Raw genomic sequence first — 14433 nt, 5'->3', positions numbered from 1 at the left:
GCTAGTTCTAGTGCTACCCCTTTGTACATTGTGGCTGTATCTGACAAAAGTTAACAATAAATAATGGTATTAGGAATACATTTGCCTCCTGCGTGAACTGTGCATAGCTGAATAGACTGTATTTTAACGTTGTCATGCTCTGTCTCTTCCTGTAGAGCCTCTGTGTTGTCCTGCTCTGTCCCTTCCTGTAGAGCCTCTGTGTTGTCCTGCTCTGTCCCTTCCTGTAGAGCCTCTGTGTTGTCCTGCTCTGTCTCTTCCTGTAGAGCCTCTGTGTTGTCCTGCTCTGTCCCTTCCTGTAGAGCCTCTGTGTTGTCCTGCTCTGTCCCTTCCTGTAGAGCCTCTGTGTTGTCCTGCTCTGTCTCTTCCTGTAGAGCCTCTGTGTTGTCCTGCTCTGTCCCTTCCTTCCTGTAGAGCCTCTGTGTTGTCCTGCTCTGTCCCTTCCTGTAGAGCCTCTGTGTTGTCCTGCTCTGTCCCTTCCTGTAGAGCCTCTGTTGTCCTGCTCTGTCCCTTCCTGTAGAGCCTCTGTGTTGTCCTGCTCTGTCCCTTCCTGTAGAGCCTCTGTGTTGTCCTGCTCTGTCTCTTCCTGTAGAGCCTCTGTGTTGTCCTGCTCTGTCCCTTCCTGTAGAGCCTGTGTTGTCCTGCTCTGTCCCTTCCTGTAGAGCCTCTGTGTTGTCCTGCTCTGTCCCTTCCTGTAGAGCCTCTGTGTTGTCCTGCTCTGTCCCTTCCTGTAGAGCCTGTGTGTTGTCCTGCTCTGTCCCTTCCTGTAGAGCCTCTGTGTTGTCCTGCTCTGTCCCTTCCTGTAGAGCCTCTGTGTTGTCCTGCTCTGTCCCTTCCTGTAGAGCCTCTGTGTTGTCCTGCTCTGTCTCTTCCTGTAGAGCCTCTGTGTTGTCCTGCTCTGTCTCTTCCTGTAGAGCCTCTGTGTTGTCCTGCTCTGTCCCTTCCTGTAGAGCCTGTGTTGTCCTGCTCTGTCTCTTCCTGTAGAGCCTCTGTGTTGTCCTGCTCTGTCCCTTCCTGTAGAGCCTCTGTGTTGTCCTGCTCTGTCCCTTCCTGTAGAGCCTCTGTGTTGTCCTGCTCTGTCCCTTCCTGTAGAGCCTCTGTGTTGTCCTGCTCTGTCCCTTCCTGTAGAGCATCTGTGTTGTCCTGCTCTGTCCCTTCCTGTAGAGCCTCTGTGTTGTCCTGCTCTGTCCCTTCCTGTAGAGCCTATGTGTTTTCCTGCTCTGTCCCTTCCTGTAGAGCCTCTGTGTTGTCCTGCTCTGTCTCTTCCTGTAGAGCCTCTGTGTTGTCCTGCTCTGTCCCTTCCTGTAGAGCCTCTGTGTTGTCCTGCTCTGTCTCTTCCTGTAGAGCCTCTGTGTTTTCCTGCTCTGTCCCTTCCTGTAGAGCCTCTGTGTTTTCCTGCTCTGTCCCTTCCTGTAGAGCCTCTGTGTTGTCCTGCTCTGTCCCTTCCTGTAGAGCCTGTGTTGTCCTGCTCTGTCTCTTCCTGTAGAGCCTCTGTGTTGTCCTGCTCTGTCTCTTCCTGTAGAGCCTCTGTGTTGTCCTGCTCTGTCCCTTCCTGTAGAGCCTCTGTGTTGTCCTGCTCTGTCTCTTCCTGTAGAGCCTCTGTGTTGTCCTGCTCTGTCTCTTCCTGTAGAGCCTCTGTGTTGTCCTGCTCTGTCCCTTCCTGTAGAGAGCATCTGTGTTTTCCTGCTCTGTCCCTTCCTGTAGAGCCTCTGTGTTGTCCTGCTCTGTCCCTTCCTGTAGAGCCTCTGTGTTGTCCTGCTCTGTCCCTTCCTGTAGAGCCTCTGTGTTGTCCTGCTCTGTCCCTTCCTGTAGAGCCTCTGTGTTGTCCTGCTCTGTCCCTTCCTGTAGAGCCTCTGTGTTGTCCTGCTCTGTCCCTTCCTGTAGAGCCTCTGTGTTGTCCTGCTCTGTCCCTTCCTGTAGAGCCTCTGTGTTGTCCTGCTCTGTCCCTTCCTGTAGAGCCTCTGTGTTACAAAGGATCAGATTAAACCGAATATATATATTTATTGATTGATATATATTGCATAGTATTTGTATATCGTTTGATATCCCTTGTATATTCCTTGTACATATACACGGAATATCCCTTTAGCCCAGACCATAATATTTCATTCTCCTATTGGACAGCGGTCCACCGGCGCCAGAGCCGCGCCTCCGGAGTCAGGTTCAAAGTCACCGTCAAGACATGCCCGGCCTTGCCCAGGGATACGCGACAGAAATGAGATTGGCACTAGTTTGTTCACTGTGCATATAAATACGGCGCAGGTGAATACAGAAGCACTTAGTCTAAGAGTTACCCAATAAGTTGAAGCCTCACCCACGATACAACGTGCGGTGAAGTATGGCCTGTTTGGCCCCAGAATAGAGCATTGAGACCGCGTGCGAATTAATAACTGAATTGTCAGAGTTTGGCGCTATACCGTCGAGCGCAACATATTTCTATTAAGTCAGTAATAGTCTATTTGTGTATAGTGTATCGTGCGGCTAAAGTTCTACAGTGACCAGCATCCCCAACGCTTCCTCGTATTAGCTAGAGTTCTTATCCAGGCTGGGCTGCTTTCATGGCGCTTTCACCCGAGGAGACCTAGACGAGAACCGTGTGGACATGTACACTGGATTAATCTACCCGACGACTACATAGCCCTTTGCGGCTGGAATATATTTGCTTTGGTCCTGTGATTTATGGAGCGGAGAATCGCCGACACCTGCACGTGTTGGATTTACCCCGCGAGGAGCCAAGTCGAGTCGGCGCCTCAGAGAGCCTGAGGCCGGCTAGCTTTCTTCACTGTGGAGCTACAGTCTACGGAGAACAGCTGTATTCGTCTGTGGATCAAGAGGCTATTGCACCGTCTCCTGTACTTGGAGTCTCCTTAGTCATCGTTGACCAGACTTTCTACTACCGACAGATCTTCTACCCCTGCTGGCTTACAACCAGGGGGACTGTAACTGAGGGGTACAATTCCCTGACTGTATTGATAAGTATGGTATCATTAAACCACTACCGCTTTATGTACTTTAACTACTGGCCACACAGTACATGATATAGATATGATGAACACTTTCCCACCATGAAACCAAGTCCACACAAATGTATAAGTCGAATATTTAATATATAGCAAAGGGTATATACAACGTTCACTTAATGACATTTATGATTTGAATGCACTTGTAAGGCAAATGAGTATTCGTAGGCAAATCAACATTGAATGTCCAATCTCTGGTTACGCAGGAAGCAAGTATACAACCTGGTTCTTTAGGGAACTATAGCGATGGTACTTAATGATTATAGCTGGATATACTAAAGGGGGGTCCTGCTGGTTGTAAGTCAGTAGGGGGGGGGGTTAGGAGAGCCGCCGGCGATATCCCATCTGGCCAACGATTTCTTGGGAGAATTCAGAGTGCTGAACACGGTGCCCACAGAACCTTGGTCCACAGATGAATACAGTTGGGCCCTCTTGTAGACGGTAGCTGCCGGTCCACAACGAAGAGACGTGAGGCGACCTCACTCGGGGTAGAGCGCCGTCTCACCTGGACTCCTCTCGGGGGGTAGTTCCAACACTCACCAGTGTTGGCTGTTATCCATGGCATAAATCAAAGCACCCAAAGCAAGTAGATAATCCAAGCCGTGTAGGGCTCGCCGTCGTCCGGGTAAGGTAATCCAATGTGCAGGTCCACTCGTCCTAGCCCAGAACTCCTCGGATGAAAGCACCACACGTGGTCTGCCCAGCCTGGTTAAGACTCTAGATAACGCGAGGAAACGATGGGGGTACTACTCACTGTATAACTCTAACCGAACGATGCACCATACATAATAGACTATTATTAACTTAATAGAAATACGTCCCACTCGACGGTATAGTGCCAAACTATGACAATTCAACTATTAATCCACACGATGTCTCAATGCCATTCTGAGGCCAAGTTGACCATACTGCACCACACGTGTATCGTGGGTGAGGCTTAACGTCTTGCCACTAGGTTGGAGGGTAAAGAACTAAGGGCTAAGGGACTAAAAAGAAAGTTCTACTTTACTTGCGCCATATATATATGCGCTGTGAACAAATAGTACCATTCGTATTTCGCCAGACGTATTCCTACGCGGAACCGGGCTAGTAACGACATGTTCGTCGGCACGATTTAACTTGAACCAAGGGGCTTGGCTGCTGGCGCCAAGTTCTTGTCCAATGAGAGAATGAAACTATTATGGGCTGTTAGTAGACTAAAGGGATATTCAGTGTATATGTACAAGGAATATACAAGGGATATCAAACGATATACAAATACTATTAAATATATATCCATAAATAAATATATATATTCGGTTTAATCTGATCCTTCACAACAGGGACCCTTCCAGTATTTCCCGCTATATTACTAGTGTACCATAGATATAATTCCCTAAGATTCAGGTTGTATAATTACCTCCTGCGTAACCAGAGAATGGACATTCATTGTTGATTTGCCTACGCACATTCCTTTGCCTTACAAGTGCATTCAAAGTATAATAGAGAAGTATTATGTACCTTTTGCTGCAATAAATACTTAAAGACAACTTTGTTTAGAACCGGTTCATTGTGGGAAGTGTTCATTATATTTAGATATCATGTACTGTATGGCCAGTAATTAAAGTACATAAAGCGGTAGTTGTTATGGTTTGTAACCGACCCCAATCGCACAACACAAGACAGGTATGATGGTTTGCCAAGAAACAGATATTTATTGAGAACAGGGAAAAGGGCACTGTCCCTTTAAGGGAGAAAACACAAAACACTGGAATAACACAAGAGGGGAAGGTAAAGTGCCTTTAAGAGGCGGGCAGGAAAGGGAACACTAAGGGAAGGTATAAGGGAACGCCTAGGGACAGAGGAACTAGAGACTAGGAGAACTAGGGACAAGGACTAGGGACAGAGGCCCGCAGAGGCGGGCTGGGGACAGGGAGGACTGGGAGGACTGGTGGGAAAACCTGGGCCGCTCTGCAGAACTCTCGGCAGATCTCCGAGGTGGGTAACGGCGGCCGAGAGGGAGAGAGGAGAGGGTTAATGTACAAAGGGGAAAAACAGAGCAGATGCAGGAGAGGTGACCAGTCCAAATACCAAAGTTAAACAAAGTAAAACTATCTTCGTGAAAAATACACATAGAGCAAGTACCAAAACAAATACAAAGAGAATACTATCTTTGGTGTGAACAAACACACAGTGGGAGATGTAACGTCCAAAATAATATCCAAGTGAAACAAACAGAGGCACAACGCTGGGTGAGTGACTGTCAGATTAAAAGGTGGTAATTCTTCAGTGTTAGAAACACACGAAAACGGAGATGATCTAGACAGTCAAAACTCACCCAGACGTATGCGTAATGGTGCAGGAACAGCAGCGGCGGCGAGGGTGTCGCCACCGGGTAGCTGGCTGTCCGAGCCGAGAACAGAGTGGTGCTGGAACAGGCGGCGGTGGCGAGGGTGTCGCCACCGGGTAGCCGGCTGTCCGAGCCGAGGACAGAGTGGTGCTGGAACAGGCGGCGGTGGCGAGGGTATAGTATCCACGAGAGAACAAAACAGGCATTACGCTGGGTGAGTGACTTAACAGTCAAACTCACCCAGGAGGCACAACGCTGGGTGAGTGACCTTACAATCAAAACTCACCCAGGAGGCAACACGCTGGATGAGTGACTTAACAATCAAAACTCACCCAGGCGTATGCGTAATGGTGCAGGAACAGCAGCGGCGGCGAGGGTGTCGCTACCGGGTAGCTGGCTGTCCGAGCCGAGAACAGAGTGGTGCTGGAACAGGCGGCGGTGGCGAGGGTGTCGCCACCGGGTAGCCGGCTGTCCGAGCCGAGGACAGAGTGCTGGAACAGCGGCGGTGGCGAGGGTGTCGTCACCGGGTAGCCGACTGTCGGAGCCGAGAAACAGAGTGGCGCTGGAACAGGCGGCGGTGGCGAGGGTGTCGCCACCGGGAAGCCGGCTGTCCGAGCCGAGGACAGAGTGGTGCGCCACAACTTGGAGTGTGCCAAGCACGAAGGTCTGGAAGATGCGCTCCTGCGCGCTGGTCTGGAGAGCGTGCCAAGCTCGAAGGTCTAGGAGATGCGCGTCTGCGCGCTGGTCGGGAGAGCGCGCCAAGCTCGAAGGTCTAGTAGATGCGCGTCTGCGCGCTGGTCGGGAGAGCGTGCCAAGCTCGAAGGTCTAGGAGATGCGCGTCTGCGCGCTGGTCGGGAGAGCGTGCCAAGCTCGAAGGTCTAGGAGATGCGCGTCTGCGCGCTGGTCGGGAGAGCGTGCCAAGCTCGAAGGTCTAGGAGATGCGCGTCTGCGCGCTGGTCGGGAGAGCGTGCCAAGCTCGAAGGTCTAGTAGATGCGCGTCTGCGCGCTGGTCGGGAGAGCGTGCCAAGCTCGAAGGTCTAGGAGATGCGCGTCTGCGCGCTGGTCGGGAGAGCGTGCCAAGCTCGAAGGTCTAGGAGATGCGCGTCTGCGCGCTGGTCGGGAGAGCGTGCCAAGCTCGAAGGTCTAGGAGATGCGCGTCTGCGCGCTGGTCGGGAGAGCGTGCCAAGCTCGAAGGTCTAGGAGATGCGCGTCTGCGCGCTGGTCGGGAGAGCGTGCCAAGCTCGAAGGTCTAGGAGATGCGCGTCTGCGCGCTGGTCGGGAGAGCGTGCCAAGCTCGAAGGTCTAGGAGATGCGCGTCTGCGCGCTGGTCGGGATGTGCGTCAGGACGAACAGCTGCGCGGGGGTCTGCAGTGGAACGCTGGGGTGCCTCCCGTGGAAGTACAGGGAGCACAGACCAGTCTCCCCCACAGGCAACGGCGACAGCTGGCGAAGGCTGGAGCAAACATCTCGACGCCGGAGAATGGAACAGCATAGGCAGACAGAGGATCTCCCGAAAGAGTCTAGATGTTTAGAGAATATGACTCGGCAAGTATACAACACGACCCCACGCCGAAACGAGGGGAAGCGCCCTGGTATTTAAAGCCCACAGGGGGACTAATTAGCCTGCCACCACAGGTGCGAGAGATAATAGATAATCGAACAGGTGTGGCCACTGAGGGTAAAGAACGAGAGGGTGGGGGCTAGAGAGAGTGAGTGAGAAGGGAAAATAAACAGTATAGGCTTAAAGAAACAGAGAAAAGGTGGTGAGCAGCGGGCAAAACCTCACAGTACCCCCCCCTCAACGGGAGCCACCCGGCGACCCAAAACAAAAAAACAAAGGCACTGGCCAAGCCAGCAGGGGAAGAAACCACAAGAGTGGGGCTAGCAAAAAAAAAAAAAAACAGGGTCGCCGAGGGGTAACTAGGGTAGCAGAGGGGCAACAGGAGGAACTGGTCTAGAGGAACTGGTCTAGAGGAACTGGGTCTAGAGGAACTGGCCTAGAGGAACTGAGGGGTTAGCAGGGTAGCAAAGGGGTAACCATGGTAGCACCGGGAAGGGGCTAGCAGAGGGAAGGTCAGCTGCCAGGGCACTGACAGCTACAGGGCCTATGCTAGCTGTACCGCTACACCAACATAAAGGCTGCGCAAGCCGCCGAGCTAGGCTAGCAGAGGGAAAGGGTAGCTGCCAGGGCACTGATAGCTACAGGGCCTATGCTAGCTGTACTGCTACATTAACATAGAGGCTGCGTCAGCTGCCGAAGCTAGGCTGGCAGACAGGGCTGGACCAGCATGAGAGAACAAGCTAGCTGGAAGGACAGTCCTAGCTGTGTGAGATAAACAGACCTTGCTAGCAGAAAAGGCAGTCCTAGCAGTGGGGATGCTACACAAAAAAGTGGAGGCCATGCAGAGGGACCGGGTTAGCTGCTTGGGCCTGGCTAGCTACAGGGCCTATGTCAGCTGCAAGGCTGCATTAAACATAGAGGCTGTGCTAGCAGCCGGGGCAAAGCTGGCAGACAGGGGCTCTGCTGAGGGACTGGGTTAGCCGCCAGGGCATGGCTAGCTACAGGGCCTATGCCAGCAGCAAGGGCTGCATCAACATAGAGGCTCGGGGCTAAGCTAGCAGACAGGGGCTCTGCTGAGGGACTGGGTTAGCTGCCAGGGCATGGCTAGCTACAGGGGGGTCAACAGGGCAAAACGGGAAGCAAACAGGGGAGCTAACCGGGGAGACTAACAAGCTAAACAAGGGAGCTAAACAGGACTAACAAGGAAGCTAGAGGGAACAAGAAAAAAAAAAAGGCAAACTCAACATACACCGTCTGTGCTGGCTGGGGTCGTCGATTTGGTGGGGTCGTACTGTTATGGTTTGTAACCGACCCCAATCGCACAACACAAGACAGGTATGATGGTTTGCCAAGAAACAGATATTTATTGAGAACAGGGAAAAGGGCACTGTCCCTTTAAGGGAGAAAACACAAAACACTGGAATAACACAAGAGGGGAAGGTAAAGTGCCTTTAAGAGGCGGGCAGGAAAGGGAACACTAAGGGAAGGTATAAGGGAACGCCTAGGGACAGAGGAACTAGAGACTAGGAGAACTAGGGACAAGGACTAGGGACAGAGGCCCGCGGAGGCGGGCTGGGGACAGGGAGGACTGGGAGGACTGGTGGGAAAACCTGGGCCGCTCTGCAGAACTCTCGGCAGATCTCCGAGGTGGGTAACGGCGGCCGAGAGGGAGAGAGGAGAGGGTTAATGTACAAAGGGGAAAAACAGAGCAGATGCAGGAGAGGTGACCAGTCCAAATACCAAAGTTAAACAAAGTAAAACTATCTTCGTGAAAAATACACATAGAGCAAGTACCAAAACAAATACAAAGAGAATACTATCTTTGGTGTGAACAAACACACAGTGGGAGATGTAACGTCCAAAATAATATCCAAGTGAAACAAACAGAGGCACAACGCTGGGTGAGTGACTGTCAGATTAAAAGGTGGTAATTCTTCAGTGTTAGAAACACACGAAAACGGAGATGATCTAGACAGTCAAAACTCACCCAGACGTATGCGTAATGGTGCAGGAACAGCAGCGGCGGCGAGGGTGTCGCCACCGGGTAGCTGGCTGTCCGAGCCGAGAACAGAGTGGTGCTGGAACAGGCGGCGGTGGCGAGGGTATAGTATCCACGAGAGAACAAAACAGGCATTACGCTGGGTGAGTGACTTAACAGTCAAACTCACCCAGGAGGCACAACGCTGGGTGAGTGACCTTACAATCAAAACTCACCCAGGAGGCAACACGCTGGATGAGTGACTTAACAATCAAAACTCACCCAGGCGTATGCGTAATGGTGCAGGAACAGCAGCGGCGGCGAGGGTGTCGCTACCGGGTAGCTGGCTGTCCGAGCCGAGAACAGAGTGGTGCTGGAACAGGCGGCGGTGGCGAGGGTGTCGCCACCGGGTAGCCGGCTGTCCGAGCCGAGGACAGAGTGGCGCTGGAACAGGCGGCGGTGGCGAGGGTGTCGCCACCGGGAAGCCGGCTGTCCGAGCCGAGGACAGAGTGGTGCGCCACAACTTGGAGTGTGCCAAGCACGAAGGTCTGGAAGATGCGCTCCTGCGCGCTGGTCTGGAGAGCGTGCCAAGCTCGAAGGTCTAGGAGATGCGCGTCTGCGCGCTGGTCGGGAGAGCGTGCCAAGCTCGAAGGTCTAGTAGATGCGCGTCTGCGCGCTGGTCGGGAGAGCGTGCCAAGCTCGAAGGTCTAGGAGATGCGCGTCTGCGCGCTGGTCGGGAGAGCGTGCCAAGCTCGAAGGTCTAGGAGATGCGCGTCTGCGCGCTGGTCGGGAGAGCGTGCCAAGCTCGAAGGTCTAGGAGATGCGCGTCTGCGCGCTGGTCGGGAGAGCGTGCCAAGCTCGAAGGTCTAGTAGATGCGCGTCTGCGCGCTGGTCGGGAGAGCGTGCCAAGCTCGAAGGTCTAGGAGATGCGCGTCTGCGCGCTGGTCGGGAGAGCGTGCCAAGCTCGAAGGTCTAGGAGATGCGCGTCTGCGCGCTGGTCGGGAGAGCGTGCCAAGCTCGAAGGTCTAGGAGATGCGCGTCTGCGCGCTAGTCGGGAGAGCGTGCCAAGCTCGAAGGTCTAGGAGATGCGCGTCTGCGCGCTGGTCGGGAGAGCGTGCCAAGCTCGAAGGTCTAGGAGATGCGCGTCTGCGCGCTGGTCGGGAGAGCGTGCCAAGCTCGAAGGTCTAGGAGATGCGCGTCTGCGCGCTGGTCGGGAGAGCGTGCCAAGCTCGAAGGTCTAGGAGATGCGCGTCTGCGCGCTGGTCGGGATGTGCGTCAGGACGAACAGCTGCGCGGGGGTCTGCAGTGGAACGCTGGGGTGCCTCCCGTGGAAGTACAGGGAGCGCAGACCAGTCTCCCCCACAGGCAACGGCGACAGCTGGCGAAGGCTGGAGCAAACATCTCGACGCCGGAGAATGGAACAGCATAGGCAGACAGAGGATCTCCCGAAAGAGTCTAGATGTTTAGAGAATATGACTCGGCAAGTATACAACAGGACCCCACGCCGAAACGAGGGGAAGCACCCTGGTATTTAAAGCCCACAGGGGGACTAATTAGCCTGCCACCACAGGTGCGAGAGATAATAGATAATCGAACAGGTGTGGCCACTGAGGGTAAAGAACGAGAGGGTGGGGGCTAGAGAGAGTGAGTGAGAAGGGAAAATAAACAGTATAGGCTTAAAGAAACAGAGAAAAGGTGGTGAGCAGCGGGCAAAACCTCACAGTAGTGGTTTAATGATACCATACTTATCAATACAGTCAGGGAATTGTACCCCTCAGTTACACTCTGTGTTGTCCTGCTCTGTCCCTTCCTGAGGAGAGGCAGGGTGAGGAGGCAGCAACACTATGAAGCTATACAGAGACTCTCAAGACAGCCTTCTAAACCAGCCATAACATCTCCCTCCGTCTCTCTCCACTCCAGACGCCTACGTCCCTCCTCAGCTGTTCTACAATGGGAAGGTTGACTATTTTGACCTTCAGAGGCTGGGAGGCCTGCTGTCCCACCTGAAGAAGACACTCAAAGGTTGGTAATAACCCTCACCCACACCCCCCAGAACACATCAGTTCTCTCATATCTAGTTTCTCGGTAGTCTAGTTTCCAGTTGTCTCAGTAGTCTCTATTCTCTCAGTAGTCTAGTCTCTATTCTCTCAGTAGTCTAGTCTCTATTCTCTCAGTAGTCTAGTCTCTATTCTCTCAGTAGTGTAGTCTCTCAATTCTCTCTTAGTAGTCTAGTCTCTCTATTCTCTCAGTAGTCTAGTCTCTGTTCTCTCAGTAGTCTAGTCTCTATTATCTCAGTAGTTTAGTCTCTCAGTAGGCGCTCAATAGTCTCTCAGTAATGACATGTGCTTGTTGATCAGAAGAAAGAGATGGTGGAACAGATGTTTTGACTTCACACTCATCTCAGAGTACCCTTTGTCCCAAATGTATTATCGTAAACTATCCTACATGAATCGTAAACATAGGGTAGGAGTTAACCCCTCATCATATACCCACCAACCTCATAGTAGGACGGATGAAACACTGACATTATGGGTTGCTGTTCTGTGTGCAGCTTCTGAAATGCCCACTAGAGGGCAGCACTGCATTGTGTTCCCACTCATGCCAGTCTAAACCAAGGAGTTCTATTGAACAAGGTAGGAACACAAGGCTTCCTGTACAGACATGTGTGTGTGTTCTAAGTGTTCTATTTTCGTTCCTATGCACAGAAAAATCGGGATTTATCAACCGTGCGTGCACAGGTCGTACCGACTCGTACACACACTCTGTGTTGATAAATACCAATTGTTCTTACCGTCTATGCTCGTGCACGATTCTAAGTATTTGAATTAACCATATATGGTAACGAAACACCCCCATGGAATGTGGAATAATGTCCCGGTCACCAGCAATGACATGTATCAGCCAAATGCACATGTACATTGACTGAGTGGAATCCCTTTCTATTCACTGAATTTGTGATGGAGCTTTGACAGCTACATGGGTGCAAATTGCGGTACAAATCAAGGAGAATGTGTCCCGGGTAGCGGACTCTATAATATTATGTTCTCTCGGCAAATAGACTGCCCTATCTCTGAAAACAGCTCCCCGCGGAGCACACCCCATGAGAAGTATATTCCGATAACGCTAGATAAACCATGCTGCATTCATTCGGAAAGACCTATTCCAAATACTATTTATAGGGTTTGACAATAATTACACTCATGTCTCTATTTTACAATTAACTATAATTAATTACGAGTCATACCGAATACGTTGTGTTGAAACCAATGCATGAAAGCTTATTAGTCTGTTGCCGTTTTCCTATTCTACCGCTCGGTGCCATTGTACGGATGTACGCACAATCTCAAGCACACGTCTCATGGCAAGCACAGAGAGACTCAGAAGGAGCTTCTATCGCCAGGCCATCAGGATGCTCAATGACAATAACACTATGTAACAAACCATCAAATACACTCACAGCACAGGCGGTCAGGTGGCGTAGCGGAGATTGCCCTTGTCACCAATGCAAGAGGCTGCGGTCTCGACTCCCGGAGTCAGCATTGCTTGAGGCTTGGGCTGATCGCTATAGTAACCCGTTTGGCTGGGTTAGGGGGAGGGCAAGTCATGGGTGGGAATCTGGCGTTGTGGACAGCGACGCCTACAGGTCAGGTCTGGGTGCTTGCTCAGCGGAGGCAGGACTTGATGAAGGCAGCGTGACCTCCCACGCGTTACATTTCACCAATGAGAGCCCTCGCTGCCAGGTGAAAAAAGAGTCACTGGTGTGTCGGAGGAAGCATGCGGATGACTTCAGGGTTCCCTTGTACCGACCAGTAGGAGAACAACCAGGTAGGGGAGGGGGGGAATTGGCACAACGACTAAATTGGGACGGGGAGAAAAACAGAGAAAAATCTGAGAAAGAGAGGATTAAAAAAAAAAAAAAAATACACTCACAGCACACACATCCACACGCACACACCCACTTTCAATAAACAACTCACTGTAGCACCCACTTTAGACACTTTAACACACTTTATATTTATATTTATTGGTAAAGAGATTTGCACTACAACTCATACCTCATTGCACCTTACCCTAAGTTGTACCTCATCCCATTTCTGCATTGTACTTTATATTGTATTGTAACTTAGTTACAAAAAAAATTCTACTCTGTATTGTATATTGTATATATGTATATTGAACACCTTTGTTTTGAACACTTTTGTTTACACTTGTTATGTACTTTTGACTTCTATTTTATACTTATCTATTTTATTTTTATTTTATTTTGTATCTAGCACACTCTCAGGAGCAGAACAGAAAAAAGCATTTCATATAAAACTATTCTGTATTTTTGTATGACAACTAATAAAGAAACTTGAAACTTGAATATTGATAAATCCCACACTTTGCTTAGAAATGATCATGCGCACGGTTTACGTACATATCTGTGAGTACGCAGCTTTGATAAATGAGGGCCCAGGACCGAGGAGATAATAAAGCTGATAAAGAAAACATGTAGAAATGTAAAGGTCAGTTCAAATCAATGATTCACAAGGAAACTGGTCGCAACTTCCAACACAAACACGGATGACGATGCACTGGCCTTCCAAGTTGATACAATGTAGCAAGTAGTATTGATCAGTGAAGCCATTTTGAAATGTTTCTTTTATGACAATGACCCATCCTCTTATAATTCGCCCCAGTGCTTTTAAATATACATAATTTGTTTTAAATGACATAACTAGATCATGATTCATATGATCCACTCGCCACCAGTGGTTAATGCAAATGTTCAGTTCCACTCAGTAATTCTACAGAGGTTGTGAAGTTACTGGTGTTGTTGATTTTACATTATGGTCTATTGATTCTAACCTGTGTTAACCTGTTATGAAGACCAGGGTAAATGTTGATTGACTGATTGAAAACCTTTATTTATCCCTGAGGGGAGATTCAGGTGTCCATCACAGCATCAACAGCCAATTAACAGTTCATACATAACATACAATTATTTAGTATGTGTTAAAAACAACGACGGACATAATACGTGGGGTTAAAAAAGAGCAAAAGAAAGAGCTAAAATAGGGCTAAAATAGAGCTAAAAGTGGTTACGAATTTATCATGTTATTAATGCATTACAGTCCACAATTCAGCTCCTTCAATCCACGGCAGTTAGCCCGTCCTGGCCCTGCCTGGTTGTGGAGCCTGATTCCAGCAGGTCAGCAGCCCGACGGTTTAATGTTGAACGGAAGCCTTTGTGTCTCTTCAGTCTATTAACATTCCGACGGCCCGCCCTCGGCCGTGATGGACACATCTCTAACCCTATAGTGAAGAGCGGCCCGCCCTCGCCGGTGATGTACACATCTCTAACCCTATAGTGAAGAGCGGCCCGCCCTCGCCTGTGATGTACACATCATAGTACATTTACCACTGTCTGTCGGCATCCTATTGTTTTAGTATCTCTGAAGCAGCACATCGTTTGAAAGCTAAAATGGACGCCGTTTGATTGACACCCTGCTTGACCTATTATGTGCTTCCAATCTCGGGTTATAAGACCAAACAGCCAACGAGC

General features: G+C 50.5%; 1 protein-coding gene across 2 annotated transcripts in view; it reads left to right on the top strand.

Moving 5' to 3' along the window:
• Window positions 1-14433, top strand: part of rnf123 (ring finger protein 123) — a 484329-nt gene that overhangs the window by 129297 nt on the left and 340599 nt on the right. For both annotated transcript variants that reach the window (XM_084325137.1, XM_084325136.1), the window contains exon 21: window positions 10806-10907. In XM_084325137.1, coding sequence (XP_084181263.1) covers window positions 10806-10907 — 102 coding nt within the window. The remainder of the gene's footprint in view (window positions 1-10805; window positions 10908-14433) is intronic.

The sequence above is a fragment of the Notolepis coatsorum genome (assembly GCF_963971535.1).
Source record: "Notolepis coatsorum genome assembly, chromosome: 11".
NCBI lineage: Eukaryota > Metazoa > Chordata > Actinopteri > Aulopiformes > Paralepididae > Notolepis > Notolepis coatsorum.
This window is presented reverse-complemented; position numbering and strand designations above follow the sequence as displayed.